Consider the following 18,570-nt stretch of genomic DNA (forward strand, 5'->3'; position numbering starts at 1 on the left):
TTTAGTTTTTAAAATTTCGGCAAAAAATAGTTAACATATATTTTCTTTGGATAAATGGTTAAATATCTTACAGGTTTTAGGAAACTAATAAAATAAATAATTCAAAAGGACATCGTTTCAATGAAGCAAATTAGTTTTTATTCCGCGAGTCGTATAAATTGGCGCAGTTATATATAATTATCCTTACATAATCGTACACATGTTTACAAGTATGTATTTCTAGTTAAATGTTATCACGCATAAAGGACACTGCAATAATTTAGGCATTACGAGTTAATGACGCAACAATAATCGCACAAAAGTATACATATATCGTCTAAAAGTTCATATTAATTAGCTGCTCTCTATAGTCATTCGCGAATCTATTTTTTTTTTCCTCAAAAAAGAAAAGAAAAAAGTAAGTAAAAGTAAAACAATTCGCAAAAAAACAATCGATATATCAGTCTGCGAGGACGATGTCGAGCGGCGGTGACGCGTATAATATCATCGCTTAGATAATTTTGCTCCTGGTGCGCGGTTGAACTTTCGGCTTGTTGTGCTGCATAGTTTCGCACTTGGGTATGTGCCTCTCGGCCGCTCCGGGGCTGAATCTGCGCGAGCAGTGCGGACACTGCTTGTAATCGCTCGTGTCGCTCGCCGGGGGTGGCGGCAGATCGCTCAGTTTGCCACCCGCGGCCAGATGTGCCTGCATCTGCTTGGCCGAGCGTATGGCGTTGATGAAGTCCTCGTGCTTGCGGCGCCAGTTGGACTTTTGAGACTCGACTTTGGGCGGAGCTTGCGGTTGGCTCTTGCTCTAGAGTATTACATTATTATGAAACAAAAAATGTTTATACGTCAACAGTCAGTTTAAAGAAAGAACGCATTCGCGAATTTTAGAGAAAATCTTACCTGCAGTTTTTTGGAATTATTGCTGCTTTGTGTCGTGAGCTTGGGCGCATAATCTTCGAGCTCGGTACCTTTGATGCGCTGAGTCTGCGTGTCGAACGTTTTGCGCTTCTTCGTGGCGCTCTTTGAGCAGATCTTCTCGTGTAGGCCGATTCGATCAGAGGCGAAGCGACGCTTGCAGATCTTGCACGTGTTCAACGAGCCCCTACGGGAAAAAAAGGAACAAGAAAAATATCAGAAAACGTCGCAATAAATCTAAAAGGAGAAAAATTAGCAGCTTAAATCACGTCAACGCATAAAACGACGATAAATCGATTAACCTACAAACGAGTCAATTCTTCGAGCTCGCGCGCGCGTTAGCAATAAATCTCATATATAGTGCAACGTGTGCCTACGCGCTCCAGCCTTGATCGTTTTTTTAATTATAGAAATAGGCATATATCGCGACCAATCGCATGCGATTTGAGGACAAAAATTTCTGTAACAATAATATTTACTCGCTCTGTGCAGACGTTTTGACACCACCGGGCGACGTCCTGGCAGCCGGGGTCGGCGTGCTCCTGGAGCTTGCAGTGGACGCTGCCGCAGCTGCAGCTGCTTTTGCACTGGCCGCCGAGCCATGACTCTTGTTCGTGGCGATGCTCGAGTTCGACGACAGGGAGGACGTCCTCGGGGCTGGCTGCACCGACGGCGACTGCTTCTGAACAGAGGTAGGTATTTTTTTCGCTACTCGTAGGACCATTTTGGATTTTTGCACAATTCGATTTGGAAAAAGTGACCGAAATGCTTTTTTTTGTTTTTTTTTAAGCTTGGTTATTTTTTAGTCTGCGCTATTGCTCGCCTGACGGATCTAGTATGATCTCTGTATATTTGTTGTGCGATAAGAAAAAAAACACTTATAATAAAGACTACTTCAAGTTCTTGGTAAAATTGATTAAAAAATAAAAAAGACTAAAAACACTTTCTAGATAAGTAGTGATATTAAATAATAAACAGCATTAAAGATGCTCAAAATATGTGTACCGTAGCCTGAGAATAAAAATTGTCAGTCTGATACTATAAAGTAGATACTACAGCGCCTCGGGATTAGAGACACTAATTGGGCCAACTTCAGAGAAAACATGATTCGCGAAAAGTAAAATATTCACATGTTAAATTATATTTATAATTTCAAACAGATCATATCTGTTGTTCATTTTAAATTACTTATTTCGACCTAGTTTTAATTCAATTCTAACAATGTGAATTGTCCATTTGTTATTATGAAAAAAGAACTGAAGTAAATTTGTTTTTAAAGAGGGAAAATAAAAAATACAGTAAATATGTCAGAATTCAGACAACCCGAAGTCTGACATTTTTACTGCGTAGTCGAAGACTGTACGAGTCAAAAAAGAAAACATGTCCTCGGGGATACACTTGTCCACTTGACTCTATATCTGTCGCGTGGCAAACCCTTAACTGATCTTTTTTATTATTCTTTTGATACTGCGTCGAGTTTCATTTTTTGCGATCAATGAACAAAACGTTTTCTACTCACCTCATCCGTTGTTTCATCCGTTGCTGAATCAAGGCTGGATCTGCTGGCACTTGCAGCAGTCGGCGATAACAATCGTCCCTTTTAATATTTACACAATTATTTTAATTAAAAAAATACAAGGCGACCATTCCATCTCTGGGTCACAGATTCTTACGAACATTTTTTAATTAGACTCCTGGCACGTAATAATGAAGCTTTCCTAAGTTTCATCTGCCTTGATATTCACTTTGAAAATCATTTTTTTTTATTTAAAAATCGTTGCTATTTGTTTTATCTCTGATAGGAACGATTTCAGAGAAAAAAAATTGACATTGACGGCGTTGAAACGTATAAAAAATTCATATGTATTCTTTGAGGGATTCTAAAACTTTTTTGCTCCTTACATTTTTTCCCTTTTTGTTCCTTTTTAAAATGATGATAAAAGTCATTTTCAAAATGTGCCTTGCGGCTGATATCAAACTTAGCATACGGGACTAAATGATTACGTACTAGGAGACGCTCAAAATGTTTTGGCAAAGATCTGAGACCCGAGGGTATAATGGTCTCCTCGTTTTAGAATATAAGGGTGAAAAATGTACTTACTTCATCGGCAGCGTCGACGGATTTCGCAGGACTAGTTGTGCTTCTGGTTTTGCTTCTCCAACTGGGCGACTCGTCGTTCTTGGTGGTAGCAGTGGTAGGCGTGGAAACGCTAATCGTAGGCAAATTCGACAATTTAGGGACACCCTCTCCAGAGAATAGAACTTTAAGTTCAGCGACACGGCTTTTTACGCTCGGAGAACTCTGGCTTTGCGGCTGCTGTTTTTGTTGTTGTTGCTGTTTAGGCACTGTAGGATCTTCCTTCGGTGGATCGCAGTGGCAATGATTCGGTGGCGATGGCGACGGCGAGCGTCGATGTCGATGACGAAGCCGAGCACAAGCGGTCGGAGGCGATCTGCCGCGCGTCAGCTCGATCGAGTCTCGAGGCTCGAAAATCTTGCTGCAGCTGAGACTGCGCCGGGCCGACGATCCGCCGTTGCAGCCTGTCTTTCTCGGGGCAGGAGGCGGCGGTGATTTGGACGGAGCCCTGTGATGCACGACGGCCGCAGGACCGCCAGCTTCGTCTCGTCGGCTCTTGAATAGCCAAGCGCTCGTGTACTTCTCGAAGCCTCGGACGTTCTCGCGCTCGTCGTTGGCGCAGATTCGAGCGGTCGATCGGTCCTCGGGCTGGATCGGCCGTGCCTCTTGCACAGCCACCGGACTCGAGCTCAGTGTCTGATCGAGCAGTCGCACGGCAGCCGCTTCGAGCGAGTCGCGTCGGCTGATCTCCGCCTGGATCTGCTCGAACATGAGGCGTTTCATTTCGAACGAGGTTCGACGGCCAGCTACAACGGGCCTGGGGATGGCGCTCGCGCTAGCGGACTTGTTGGCGCCGCTGCCACTCGCCACCGGATCCGGAGGAATCGGCGACACCGACCTGGACCTCTCGTACTCGATCTTCCCGACGATCGTGCGCACTTTGCCTTCGGCCTCGTCGGCGGCTGATTTGCAGCTTTGTCTGCGTAAAATATCGTGAATGAGGCTCGTGGACTTGAGCTCGCACCAGTCCCCGTCCAGAGAGCAGCGGATTTTCTCTTCGCAGCACGAGTGGTTACGCGTCGTCTCCGCGACATTGCCAATGCTATCGTCGGCTCGTCGACGTCGATGTCGACGATGGCAGTCGTGGGGCGAATCCGCTGCAGCCACCGATCGCGTCCGCAACGGTTTCTTCATTTTCAAGGCCGAGCTCTTGGTCGTCTTCATCAAGCTCGATTGCCTGTACACACCGACGATCATAGCTCGAATAATCGATTGTGACCCTTGGCTTTTGTTAGTCGTTTGCGGACACATGCTTGCCTTTTTTTTTACATTGCCTTCTCCTTTGTTTGTGCGTATATATACAGCAGCGACGAGTTTTATATATTTACAGAGCCGTATGCAACGATTATTAAACTCCTCCGATTCTCTTTGTGCTTCGATATTGTGCAGCAGGTTAATATCGTCGAATTTTTTTTTGCTTTTTTTTTATATACATATAGCGTCGCCAAAGCCAGAGTTCTTGTGTCGCGCTTCATGTTGTTAGCTATTGGGTTATATATAATGAGTGCGCAGAGCGTCATCGAGTGCCGATAGTTGAAAAATTAAGTTTTATACATTAATTAGAATCGTACCTAGGTATTTTCCGTCTGCCGTTGGCCTTGGAAGGAGCTGTGGGGGTGGCGACGTCGCCGTTGCTGCCGTTCGATTTGGCGTCTCCGTCGCGCACCTCGACCAGCAGATTGGGCTCCTCGCTGTACCTGCGACGCCTCTTCTCTATGTCGCTCTGATTGAATTTGGCCAGCATGCGATTTCGCTGCATCGCCTCGTTATCGATCACGTCGTCTATGTTTATCTACAAATAAAAATACCACGAACTCGAGTATGCCTTACATTAAGTTTTTTTACTTCTTGGAATGATTTCGTGAAATATTAATGTCGAATTCCATTAAGTATTAATGAAAGTACAATAGACGTTACGCGTTGGTCAAGGCTGAATTCATCATTATTAAAATATTTAAAGGGTACACTTGAACTTGAAGCTCGGTAGGTTTCTTGCTCACCTCGTAGTGGTTGTGTCCGTTGCTCTGGCGTCTGTTACAGGACGACTGCTCCTCGTCGGTGCCGTTTTGCTTCTTCTCGCCTTGGCTCACGGATTCGCGATAAATAGCTCGACTCGTGCTGTAGGACGTAGTCTCGCGTTGCTGTTGAACAGTGACCGAGCTGCGTCCGTTCGTGCTTCCTGTTGTTTTCGTCGTCGTCGTTCGCTTATTATTGACGGTGCTGGTTCCGTTGAGGGTACCGCGACGGCAGCTGCTCGTCCCATTGCTGCTGCTGCTCGCGATCTTGCTGCTGCCGCTCTTGCCGTTTGTCATCTGCTTCTTCGAGCCATTGCTCAGCGGTTCCAGAGGGTAGCTTTTGTCGATGCCTTTGGCGTTCGCCTGACGTCGGTTATTGTCCTCGAACATCCGCTGCTGCAGAATGCACATACGAGAAACGCAAATTAAATGAGCCGTCGCGTGATTAATCGTCCGACGTAAGTGTCCATGTGCGCCTATACGTGTTTGCGAATATCGATCAGACGTTTTCAAAGTAGAGTTAAATTTTCAGTCCTTGCGTGTTCTATAGTAACACGTACAATATTTATATAAAAAAGGTTTATCGAGTCGGAATCCAATGCGAGTCAATATTGATATTACTTTTCAAATAAGAAATTAAAGTCTATAAGCTTTGTCTTACGTTCTACATTGAATTTTTCCTCTTTTTTCAGGTAAGCTAATGAAAATTGACGAAATCAAATTAAAGTGCACTCATGGATGTGCACTTGTGCGCGTCGACGAGAAATACGTTATTCGATGGCCGAGAAGAAAAGCTCGCGAAAGTTAAAAACGATTTGCGCGTTTCGAGTGCGTGATGGCTAAGTGAAATAAAAAGGATAATGGACAATATCATCGATCGTCTGAATTTTTCATGGGGCTATGTGTGTCAGTACAGAAGCGTCCTAGTTCAAATATCATAGCGATAAATCACATGTATGCACATAAAAATACCTTATTGAGGGAATTGGTGGCCGACGTTCCATTGCTGGATCCGTTGCTGCCGGCACTGCCTCTTTGAGCGACTTGATGAGCCCGCTGTTGCTGCTGGTCGTACAATTGCAGCAGTTTGTGCTCTTTTTCCTGAAGCTGCTTCTGCTGAAAGCGAGCCTGAAACATAGAATTCGCGTCAGCCGATTGTTTCTGTTGACGATCTTCGTTTCGAGCTTTGGTTGCGATCGGCGCGGCGACGATGCTGCGACGCGACATGATGATGTGCTCGCTTTATAGCAGGTGTCTAACAACTGGTATATAGTAACTACTACTCGCGACTGCTACTCGTCGCTGGTCGCTGGTGGACAGTGCAGTAGTGGCGGCGACTATCCTATAGACCCCTCTCCAAACGTACATCCACACACATACACAGAGGCTCAACACTCTCGACCCACCATCGATTTCTTCGCACTTGCTACAGTGGTAACACCACCGCCCGGTAGCTGCTGAATAGTAGTAGTAGTAACCTACATCGTTTACCAGCGAGCTCATGCACATACGTATGGAAGCGAGCCGATAACGCAACACCCCCGCACGCGCGCGAACTTTCCTCGAAACTCGCGCTCAACGTCGTCGTCGTCGTCGTCGTCGTCGTCGCGGCCTCGAGACTGCTGCATCGCGCACACACTATTGCCAATGTTAACGACGCGCTGTATGTATATGGAGACAAGTTGCATCTGCTCACGCGCTTTGCCATAATTCACGCGCAGCGAAGAAGATAGTGCGAGCGGAGCAGAGCTATTATACTTATCTCGTAATAACGCACGAATGAATTCGCGACGCGTCGAGAGTGCATTAATAGTCTGATTATGTATGTTGCATATACTATGTATATGTAGCATGTGATGTATACGGTGGAAACTGCAATGACGCACGTTCGCGAGTGCTGATATAAGTTATGTATAATACTAATCAGTGATTAAGGGCTTACAGGCACTTTCGAATCGATAAAATTGTTATTTAATCGTTGGAAAGGATTTTTTTCTCTTCAGCTATACAATTTTCCTTATCCACTGAGATTTCACTTTTTCCCTAAACTTTTTTTTGTTTACCTTGTGTGTACATTTTTTTTTACTTTTTCATTTTGTGTCTAATTCTGTTTTTGTTAACTAATCGTACAGTATGTTCAGAGCTCAGGGGGTATATAATTTTTCAGAACATAAATGATCACAATCCTAATCTTAGACGAGTCTTATAGTTCATCGTGCAACAAAAAGTTAAGCAAATTTTCTTTTTCATTTAACGCTTATTTTATTAATCTCTGTCATGAAACTACTACTTTTCGAGAGCAACCTCTGTGTCCGACCATTTCGCCTGAGTTTACGAGTGTGACCATTGATGTTCTGAAGAATTATACATCACTTGCTGCAGTTTGCTCTGAGTACTGCGACAAGTCTACAAGTTTTTAAAAACACCAGAAAACGCAAAATGATGAAAAATGTAACATCCAAGGTATATTAAAAAATGCCTTTAAAAAGAGCTGTATCACAATGAAAAATCAAAATCGTTGAGTTAACAAAAAATTTACATCAAGAAGAACGAAATATTCCTTTTTAGAACTTGAATAATTTTTTTTATGATTCAAAGGTGCGGATAAGCCCTAAAGTATAGTTACCACACGCTCAATTTCGGCGAAACTCGTTTTCGTCGACGATGACACTCGGTTTTTTACCATCGCGTAGCCGTCGTGTCTGCTGTCCATCGCGTCTGCGACACTCGGCATTTTAGTCATTACGTTAAACCATTAAGTCTCGAAATCAATATTCTTAATGCGTTAAGATTCAACAATAACAAAAACAACGGCAGCACTTAGACGTCTAGGAAAAAAACAAACCTTCGAATAATGCACACGTTTGATAGTCTAAAACGGAAGGGTAAACAGGCAGACTTGATTATTATTCACGAGCCGATTCGACTCGAAAAACAACCGTATAAGGCGCTTACTCGCGTAAATACTTTTGATGCGCGACACCTTCGGAAGCACGTCAACACGGTTAGGTACGGGAATTACGTTCTGAAATACTCGCGCACTAATGACTCTGATACGAATATCGATACTTAACGAAGTGTATGTGCGCGAAAGTTCGATATACTTTGAGGTATAATACTCCTCGCTAACTCCGTGGGCGCGCGATCGGTTGCAGTCTAAGCTCGTGCGCCCAACGACGAGAAATAACCACGGAGGAAACGCATGCGCCCGCATTATAGCTTTTTTTAAATCATGTACCTGCAGCTATTATCGTCGCATGTTGTACACGGCTACCGCGGCACACATGCCGTCCGTGACAAGCGACATACAGAGTACATATATGATGAGACATTGACGGAAAATCGTTAAAGGCATCATACACATAAGTATCGACTTCGCGTCTTTTTTCGTACATATACGTACGATCGACGTTATGTATTACGTAGCACAAAAACCGAGACGACTATCGCGCGTTTAGAAGGTGTAAAAAGACCGACAATTGCCCTGCGCTGCCCAGATATTCTTCTATTTTAAATTTGCACAATCGATTTTGCGAAGTCGCTCGACGTCGAATCATCTTTGGGCTTCGATGCACTTGATTGCGTTGCGCGACCTTGCTTGCACGTGTGCGCTTATATGGACAATCGATCGTATCAAATCGATCGGGCCTGATAGAGCCGAGCCTCTGTTCCTATTCAAATGACGTACGTGCATTATGCTTTCATTTTTGATTGAGACGTCTCGTCGACCGTATAGGCGCTGTACTTAGAACAAAAAAAAAAAAAAGATCGTGCTCGACTCGGTGCGCGTGATTCATTAGGCTCGCGCTCTGTAAATAGGCGCTCGATCTGCTCGAGAAACGGAGTAGATCGGCTGGAGCTGTGTGTGTGCAGTAGCAGATAGTGTATATGAGTAGGAAGCGCGAGAAAGGTCGCGCATGGCAGACCAAGCGCTTCTTTTTCTTCTCCCTTTCTCCGCTCGCTCGCTCGTTCCTCGAGAGCTCGTCACTCGCAGGCGCCGCGCAATGTTCTTAATTTCTCTCGACATGTACATTATTATTTACACGTTATATTGGCAAACGTATAGATATACACAAATGATCTTTATAATAATATTATTATCGACAGTGTGGCAAAGTGACGCAGGCGCTTTCCTTGAAACACTTTTGCCATTTTGTCGCCCACGCGTGTCTTGCGGTCGCGCCGCGCGCTTCGCGATAAAAGAATAAGAGAGCTCAAGAGAGAGAGAGGAAAAAAATCAAGTCGCCGAGTTTGGCCTTACCTGCAGCTGCTGCAGTCTCGAGGAGTTTGCGGGCAGTGTCATCGCTGTATTACGCTCGATGATTCTCACCTTCTCCCCTCGTTCGTTTCATTCACTGTGTCGTTAATGCGCGCAATTGTCCTTCTTTCTTTTAGCCTGCTGGATAATAGCCAGCGCGATTCTGTAGCGCCTCTCTTCTTTTTTCTATGTCTACAATTAAAACGCAAATTTTTATTAATTATACATTTTCTCTTGGCTCTGAATCAGATGGATCATCATATTGTTGCATGCACGTGTATGTGTGTATGTATACCTCCGTATAAATCGCGCGCGAGCATTAGTAGAGCATGCCTGTAGCCGTATGTTCGAACGCTGTTAACGCGGCTTGTTCTACTTATGATAACGTGTTATAAATTTGTTGTAACAATTTTACTCCGATTCCACGCTTCGAGTGGCTTCGTTTTCACCTCTTGGCAATCTTTTTCTCTCTCTTCCGCGACTTATCTCTTTATAGTCGTCAATGTATTTGTAGATCGTCAACACAAACTTCGAGGCCGCATATAATTCTGTTATAATATACATACAACGAGTTGGACTAGCCTTTTAAATGTATCACTGTAGGCGCAGTATAATGTGCTCCGCGTGTCTCTGTGTGTAAACTTCGAGCGTCTATTGTTCATTCGGTGAAAGGCCTGTGATTCGTAATTCCGTAACTTATTCAATATCAACTCGCAGCTAACTCAAACATGTTTATTTAATTCCGGTCTTTATCGACCATGCCTTACTCCAAAGGAGCGAGCATGTGTTCTTTATTCTTACTTTACTTCGACTTCGTGTTTTTTTTATTTTAATATTTCCACACGCGCATATAAAGTGAATAAACATGAATTATCGGCACTCGTACAAGGATGACAATATTTCGGAAATCGGCAATAGGACCTTGACGGCCGCGCGCATATATAGTTCGATGACGCAACGGCACGGCTCTGATTATTACTCACGATCCGAGTCACGCTTAGCTCGTGTGCACATAAATAAAGGCTGAATTTTGGTCACCGCCATTTAAAACAGTGAACAACAACAACAACAACAACAAATGCAAGAGAGCTAGCTCTAGAAAAAAAAAACAAATAAAAAAACAAAGGAAAAGTAATCGTGGAGCCTAGGAAATTAGCGAATTTGCCGTCGTCCTCTATGCATAACCTTTTGCTATTTATGGCAAAAGTTAACGAGTTACCGTTGTAAGTAACACACTACAAATCACTATTACATATATAGTTAGGACTCGGGGATAGGGCCTCTCTTTTCCCAAAATACACTTTGAAACTCTTTCGAAAGAGTCCGCGCGCGCTCGGCGTGGCACTAGAGCGCGAAAATGACCAAAGTTTTTGCCGCATGCTCTCTCTCTTTCTCTTATCTTCTTTCATGCCGCTGCTGCAACTATTGCTGTAGACACACACTCACGTACACACTGATGCACACACTTTACTGCAGTAACGGACTTTTATTTCGAGCTAATAGCTATCGAGAAAACAAGCGAAACAACAAACTTACCTCTTACACGGCGTCCCAAAATAAGTCGATATTTCGGTGAACACACGGGCACATGCGGAATACACTGCACCGAGCACTGATTTGTCGATTTCTGCCGCGGACACCTCGACGCGATCGAGTATATGAGCAGCAGCGGCGGCGGCAGCAGAAGTAGCAGACCACCGTGCAAACCGTGCGTGTACGATGTCGTTTCGTCTTGCTCCCTCTTCTCCTTCCTCGAGCGCATACAGTAGTCCTTCGCGCTCGAGTGAATAGAGCTCTCCTACTCCCGGCTTTCTTTTTTTCGTTCTCTCTTCTTCTTCTTCTTTATGATTATCTGTATTATATGTATATACCGATTTGCGAGGAGAGCGAATCGTATAGCAGCTTATATCGCACCTGCTGCTTATATGCAGTCTCTATTTAAACTATAACGTATACAGACACGATTGCTGCAACTGCCGCCGCTTCTGCTACTGCTGGCCTGCCCTGTCCGCTGCCTGCTGCACAGAAATCGAGTACTACTCCATTGGCCTGCTTAGGGCTTCGCACAAACACATTATGTGCACTTGTCATTATGTAAGCCCATAACGTGTATGTGCAGCACGACCCGTACGCTACAGCCTCTCGATTCGCAGCAGCGCAGAGTACTTATACAACTGGTCGAGCTTATTGCAACGAGCTATGTTGTTGTGTGTACAGTATGTGTTCGTAATGTGTGCCGGTTCTATAGGCAGCTGAAACGACGAGACTACGAGGACCTAACACGCGTGCATATATGCAGCTAGCGGCGGAGTCGTTGACTCGGGGTGGGTGCTTGTGCCTCGTGCTTTCTCTGTGTGTAGAGTATTACAATTCGTGCAACGCGTTTCGATTGCCATTAGGCATGGGGTGGTCTCCTCGCGGTATATACGCTCCGTGGCACCAGCAGCAGCAGCCGCAAGTCACGTTATACACTGTTTCGAGCTTTATGTTCGATACTCTCTCTCTCTCTCTGTCTACCTTTGGCGCATTTAGCATATATACATCGTTACGCAGGCATGGTTAGCGTGTATTCAGTGCTGCACGAGAGAAGGGACATCGATCAAAGCGTATATTTCGCGTGTCACCTAGACAACCCCATTGTCATATCTCCACTTCGCGTGTAATGGCATAGAGCACTTGTTGACGCTTTTCATTCGATTTTACATTTCTTTTTTTTATTCTTTTATTGATTCGATCGAATCTTTTGTATGCACCAATCGCATCGCTGCAGTATGCCGCATAATATTCCCAAGATCGTGCGCTATATACTGAATGATGCGTGCGTATGCTCGATACTCGATACGCGCCAGATCTACGGAGTCGCAAACACACACACACACACTGGCATATACAATCATATATAAATGTACTGCGACGAGTCGTGCACGCGCATATACCTACCCACTGCATGCATGAATTCACGCTTGGCCTATCGCGCGCGCTGGAACGAGCTGCACGACGCGTGTAAGCTTTCCCCCCCTGCAAGCGAGCAGATCGCTGAAGTGTCGACAGGGATATATGCACTTATGTAACGTACATCATGTGCCTTGCGAGTGTATCGTGTAGGTGGCGCGTTGGCATCGTCTCTTTGCGCGCCCAAGCCCCATGTCCGAGCGCATCCCGACTCGCATCACTATACGTAGCCGTGCAAGCGGGCTTTTCACTTTATGCAGACTGACACTGTGCCACTACTGCTACCAGCACTAATACTACTACTTGTCTTTCGTTGCCCTCGTATACACACGTTGCTCCGGAACTTATCTGTCTGCTCCTCTCTCGCTCTCTCTTGGCCTCTTTTTTATTATTCTTTTTTGCTACTTCAAGTGCGCGTTTGCGGAGGGACTCCCCGACCAATAGGCATAACAAGGAGCAGAGCTTGCAAGCTCTCTCTCTCTCTCTCTCTCTCTCTCTCTCTATCTCGCTCAATCTCTCATTGTTATGCTACGATGCAGCTTTAACGAGCCACTTGCATCTCATTCTTTTTTCTTTCACCAAGAATATTCACGGAAAAAAATGTATGAATAATATTGTATTATATAGTTCAGCCTGAAGCAGCGGATTCTCGATCGGTGCGCGACAAAGTTGAATTAACGAAGCGGTTGACCACCCCCTTTTGGCGCGAGCGAGCCCGTGTGGATGACAAATCACCCTCCATTCTCTTCTGTTGCCGCCGTTTCTGCTGTTATTTCTGCAAAAGCTCGGATGCAGCAGTAATATCGTTGTATCAAATAATTCGCTCGTACCTATATGTATGTGTGATACTGCGTTCAATTTTACCCCTCCGCGCTTCTGCGTCAGTTTCTGTGTGGTGGTTGCATTTATTTTTGAAATTATTAAAAAGGGGAAGGATAGCTCTGTAGTTATATACTTGTACCGTTGTACTGCACTCTCCTGCACACACACACACACACACACACACACACACACACACACACACACACACACACACACATAGATATAGATAAATCCAGAAGCAACTTCCATAAAATTTAATTCGCGCGGCGGTGTGTCTCTCCTCTCTCCCTCTCTCGCGCGCGCTCACAGTTCGGTGCAGGCACACATGAGCACACACACAACGGGAGGCTTAACAAGCTATTATTCTGCGAGTACTTTCTCTGTGCTGTATGTACCACTGCTGCTGCTGCTGCTGCTGCTGTGCTGCAGATATTTCTCTGGCTCTCTCTGTGTGTGCTGCTGCGCGAGAACCGCATGATATATAGCTGGACGCGCGTAGATATGTACCTATATGCTTTATATAGGTATGTAGCATTACACACGTACAGACGTACAGATGCAGCGCAGCTCTAGCACACGTGTAACTACATACAGGCCAGCAAATTACTTCCGAATTGAAGTAGCCCTGCTTTAAAGGCTTCTTCCGAAACGATAAACTATGTACGCACGCAGATTTCAGACCTGTGTGTGGGAATGCTGCGGGTGCAATATAACTACGTTCGGGTCCAAAAGGTAGCAAGGGAGCTCTGCTGCTATTTATGAATTATTTCGCGTTACTATACATAGGAGTGGGCGCGCGCTTTATGCACGTCTCTCTGTAGTACAGTGTGTCGTATAGGCGAAAAAAAAAGAGTAGCTGCAAAAGTTGGTAGAAAGAAGAAGAAAGAGGAGGTGGAGGAGGAGGGCATGGAGCAGCAAGAGAAGCAAAATCAAGTAGTGCGGAAAATCAAACGCTGCAGTGCATTGACGCAAATTCAAGTGCCTCCTTCTTTCTTCTTTCTTTCCTTTCCTTTCTTCTTACTCTCGCGCGCTCTTTGGCTCTTGTATATGCATAATTTATCGAATCACACATTCTTTAGAGACGATTGTTCCGATCGATAATACCACGATGACCCGTTTTTCTTTTTTGCATTTCCAGGTTTTCGAGCTCTCTCTCTCTCTCTCTATACCTCTCTACTCTCTAGCTCTTTCACTCTCGCGCGGCAGGATCTTCTTGGAGCTAAGCCGAGAAAATTGGAAGGCAGTTGCGGCTGCTGCAGCTGCCGCCGCCGTTGCCGCTGCTGCGGCACCTTGTCGTAATCAGACTTTTAGATGAGTCTTCTCTCACTCACTGCCACGACACGAGCTTTACGCGAATTTCGAACGATATACATCGCGCTGCTCGTCGTAGCAGAGAGAGTAGGTCATGGGGGAAGGGGGGAGTCGGTGGTAGTTCCCTCTCCCATATTATAGTTGCAACGTGGACGCATGTTTTACTAATTTTTCGAATAATTTTTCGCTCGAAAGCGAGAAAGATGGAAGCAGAAATGTCCCGTGCACATTTTTTCGCACAGTTTGCCATTCATCAGCAGAGTCGGGCGTTCCACTTTCAAAGACGAGAATAAAAAAAAAAGTTGCATCGCGCGTACAATGCGCCCATACAATGCAGCGCGCCGAGAGAGATAGACCAATCCACAAAAAAAAAAGAAAAAAATTCGGAGTAACTCGTCGTCGTGGAGCGCGGGGCAACTTGAAAAACTAATTGCCGAGGGGAGAAAACTTTTTTGCCGCTGCTGCGGTGTTCAAGCCGCAGGGATGTTATTTTTGCCTGTAGCCGCGACTTGTAATAGCAGCGCATAGAAGTAGTGGTGGTGGTGGTGGCGTTGGTGTACGCGAACAATAGGATCGCAACTTTGACGAGTGCAGCAATCGTTATCTTAGATTTCTGCGCTTGCAAAACGACGTATACGCGGCAGCGGCCTAGCGTTATCTCGTAATAAATTTCATTCAAGCTGCTGGACACGGGCGCGCGCGTATACGCTTATGCGGCTATTTTGACTTGATATACACGCATCCATATATGTATATATTTAGAGACCAAACACGTAGCGTAGCGTAGCAGGGGTCATAACGATTGTGATGCGCTTGCGAACAGTTAGACTGGCGAGTCGATCATCGAAATCGATGGCATATCGGCGGGAGGACTGTTGGCTGCTATAGTGGGTGGCTACTGCTGCCACTGTATGGGTGTGCGTGCGTGCGAGCATGCATGTGTCGTAGTATCTCTCGTAGCGTCTATATAGAGTAGCGTATACATAGTAAAATGGGGCGGCAGGTGAGGAGGTGCTGCTGCGCCGTGTGTGCGGGAGTACATGCGCGAAAGCTCTCTGCTGCTGCGGAGCGAGAACGAGGGTGGCGCCCCCGAGAGAGCTTATAGAAAATCAAGCTCGCAAAGCCGCCACCGCCGCTGCTGCTGCTGCTTCTGCTGCTACTACTACGGCTAACTCTAGGTCGGCCATGAGTAGCACAGGTTAGTGTGAGTCGAGCAGTGGTGTGGCGCAGAGAGTGGTTGTTATTGTTGTTGTACTCGAGCGGGCGAGAGAGCGAGAAGGAGACAGAGATATAGGGTTGTAGTGACAGTGTGACAAGTGCGAGAAAGGACGAGGACGTCAAGGATCAAGCGTCAGACGGTGCGTGGACGGTGTGGCTGCTCATCCAGCGACAGAGAGAGAGAATAGCATCGGCAGTTGTAGTTGTGTAGCAGTACGCACTGCACAGCAGTAGTAGAAGAAGCTATAAAAAGCAGGAGGCAGCCGCAGGGGCGAGAGTGCGCGCGAGTGTGTGTGTCGCGGGGCATGCAGGTGCGTCGACTGCCGAGCAGTAGTGCTGTTGTGCTGCTATCGTCGTCGCCGCGGCGCGCATCGATCGGTGTGGCGACGACGACTACGTGCATCGTCGCCACGCTATCGCGGACATCATGCTGAAGCGGCTCGTCGAGGCAGAGAGATGAGGCCGACGACCATGATTGGCGGTAGCCGGCCGTGTTGTCGTCGTACGAGAGCGGCAGCAACGGGCTCGGGGTTACTGCTGCTGTCGCTGCAGCTGCTGCTGCTTCTGCCGCTCGTCAGCGCCTTTTACCTGGATGGCTCGGCGGGCTCGCACGCGCGCTTCTCCCGCTGGAACGCGGCGCCCAATGCCAGCCTCGAGCTCGAATTCAAGACGGAGCAGGGCCAGGGCCTGCTGCTCTACGCCGACGACGGCGGACTCTACGACTTCTTCGAGGCGAAGCTCGTCGAGGGCGCCCTGAGGCTGCGCTACAACCTCGGCGACGGGGCGCAGAGTCTGAGCCTCGGCCGTGATCTCGGCGACGGTCGCTGGCACAGGCTGCGACTGGCCCGGGCGCATCACAACACGAGCGTGAGCCTCGACGGCCGGCTCGAGGCGAGCTCGGTGTCGCGCGGACCCGACGTGCAGTTCGGCCGTACCCACGCCAATTCCGATCTCTTTCTCGGCGGCCTGCCGGCCTTCTACTCGAGCAAGCTCACGCTGCTGGCGCTTCCGAGCGTCATCTTTGAACCGCGCTTCAAGGGATTCATAAGAAACCTTGTTTACGCCGACGGAGACAATGTTGTGCCTCGACGCCAAGAGATACAGAATCCCGATCCCAAGGTTAGCTATTATGTGTACTCAGCAGTTTAATATTTTATTTACTCTTTTTTTTTTACTATTCATTGGTTTCTTAAGAAAACTGAAATATAACAATTGAATTGTTTACCTTCTTCAAAGATAAAATAAATAAATTTAAAAGTAAATAAATAAATAAAAATGATAAAAAAATACATTTTTTAATATAGCGAGTATATACGAGCAAAAGAAAAAACCCTACATGCGCAGGCTATTACTTTACGTTTAAATATTATTAGTTACTCTCTCGCTCTCTCTCTCGCTCGCTATGTCAAACGAATATTTTTTATGAAAGAGCGTCGGTAACGAGTTTTCAATATACAAATAGTCGAGCAAGAACTGCAGCTTTTATATACGTGAATAAAATAAAAAATGAACTCGCCATCGGGGGTCGATAAATTTTAATTTTTTTATTTACACAAACATCGACGCTCGTTTTGTGCACAGGTAGTAAAAGTGGATCGTTCATCATGACCGTACGTCGCAACGAATGAACTGTCACTCGCTACTCAAAAAATATTATTTCTAGCGAAACGTCCTGCGTGACACGCGTTTCAATGTAATTATATGCGCGAGCTTTGCCGAGGACGTGTTATTATTCTTTTACCTCTCTATTATTTTTTAAGCGATCAATTTGTACAAGATGTTTGTCTAATTAAGCGTCGCGGCGTTTACACGTACTCGGGTAAACGTCACAAACACACAAAGGGGGAGAGAGAGAGAGAGACGAGGAAAAGAATAAAAGAATGATCGATCTTTCGGTTCATTAGAGGCCCAATAGGCGTCGAGTAAATTGTCTCTATTACACGGTATACAATGTGTGTGCGAGCTGCTGTGCATGTGTTTGATCGCTCGCGCCCTAGGTCTTTATCAGGTTCAACGACCGGAGAGTGTAGAAAACAGCAGCAACAGCAGCTGTAGAGGTGTATCCGCCACTTTTTCCGCTTTATTGGTGAAAAAGGCGGCAGCAGGTTTTTTTCCAATAACACACAGCCAAACACCTAGTAGTCCTCGTTTATATATTGTACTTGCTCATCCTTGCGCCCCCCACGTGTATTATTATTTTTTTTCTCTCTCTCTCCTTCTGTTTTGCTGAGCCATTAAATGCAGCGGCAACAGCAGCAGCAGCAGCAGCAAGCGTATATACAAGCGTGCTCGTTGGGTAGACGCGACGAGGGGGTAGGATTTATGCGCGTCAGCCAAAAATCCATCACAGTGTGCGTGTGACGGTATTAAGCACGGTAATACTGCAGTGCTTCTATACTACTGCTGCTGCTGCTGCTACGGCTGCAAAGCGGGTCATAATGCAAAGTGTGTTTTTGCTCACAATTTATGATTGTAGTACGAGGACCAATTTAGCGCTCGTATATATACATCGTACATAACGTACTACTAGCGAAGAGAGAGAGAGAGAGAGAGAGAGAGAGAGAGAGAGCAAGAGAGTCAGCGGAATTAACAATGTGCGTCGATCGAGCTTTTCTTGTCACAAAGACTGTGGCACAGAACTGCACACGGCACTGCTGCACCGCGCGCGTCGCTGTCGCCTCGTCCCGTTTTGCAATATCCGCGCGCATCATTGCAGCGGGTTGGGTTCTGGTCTCTGTTATAAACATTTTATTCGATCGTCGTCGCTGGCAGCCACCGACGCCGCCGAGCGCGCGCACAGTCATTGGCTTTGATCCTGTACGCCGCAGCTGTCCGGAAATTCGCCAGAGAGCTAGTTTGTACGTTTTATGTGTGCTCGTGTGGGTGTGTGTGCTTGCGCTCGATGCAGAATTGCATTGCCACCCACACACCCACACATGTATACAGAGCATTTT

General features: G+C 46.1%; 2 protein-coding genes across 7 annotated transcripts in view; one reads left to right on the plus strand and one right to left on the minus strand.

Annotated features, from left to right (window-relative positions):
• Positions 1-121: 121 nt before the first annotated feature.
• LOC106651843 (zinc finger C2HC domain-containing protein 1C-like) lies at positions 122-11,037 on the minus strand. 4 transcript variants are annotated; one of them, XM_014370524.2, is made up of 10 exons: positions 10,850-11,037; positions 9,317-9,505; positions 6,028-6,183; positions 5,041-5,451; positions 4,612-4,832; positions 3,005-4,217; positions 2,423-2,500; positions 1,383-1,585; positions 889-1,090; positions 122-793 (listed from the first exon to the last, which is right to left on the minus strand). In XM_014370524.2, exons 2-10 carry the CDS (start codon positions 9,356-9,358, stop codon positions 491-493), a joined length of 2,829 nt encoding a protein of 942 aa, XP_014226010.1. In that variant the 5' UTR covers positions 9,359-9,505; positions 10,850-11,037; the 3' UTR covers positions 122-490. The 4 variants fall into 4 exon arrangements, with proteins under 4 accessions (XP_014226010.1, XP_014226011.1, XP_014226009.1 ...); XM_014370525.2 differs by lacking the exons at positions 9,317-9,505; positions 10,850-11,037 and adding an exon at positions 7,682-8,038 and having other exon boundaries at positions 3,005-3,113; XM_014370523.2 differs by lacking the exons at positions 9,317-9,505; positions 10,850-11,037 and adding an exon at positions 7,682-8,038 and having other exon boundaries at positions 1,383-1,582.
• Positions 11,038-15,589: 4,552 nt separating this feature from the next.
• Positions 15,590-18,570, plus strand: part of LOC106651917 (neurexin-1) — an 84,513-nt gene continuing 81,532 nt past the window's right edge. For all 3 annotated transcript variants that reach the window (XM_023460105.1, XM_023460106.1, XM_023460107.1), the window contains exon 1: positions 15,590-16,735. In XM_023460105.1, the coding sequence (XP_023315873.1) occupies positions 16,073-16,735 (663 nt within the window). In that variant the 5' untranslated portion in view covers positions 15,590-16,072. The remainder of the gene's footprint in view (positions 16,736-18,570) is intronic.

Source organism: Trichogramma pretiosum, unplaced genomic scaffold, assembly GCF_000599845.2.
Source record: "Trichogramma pretiosum strain Unisexual culture from Peru unplaced genomic scaffold, Tpre_2.0 scaffold42, whole genome shotgun sequence".
In the NCBI taxonomy this organism is placed as follows: domain Eukaryota; kingdom Metazoa; phylum Arthropoda; class Insecta; order Hymenoptera; family Trichogrammatidae; genus Trichogramma; species Trichogramma pretiosum.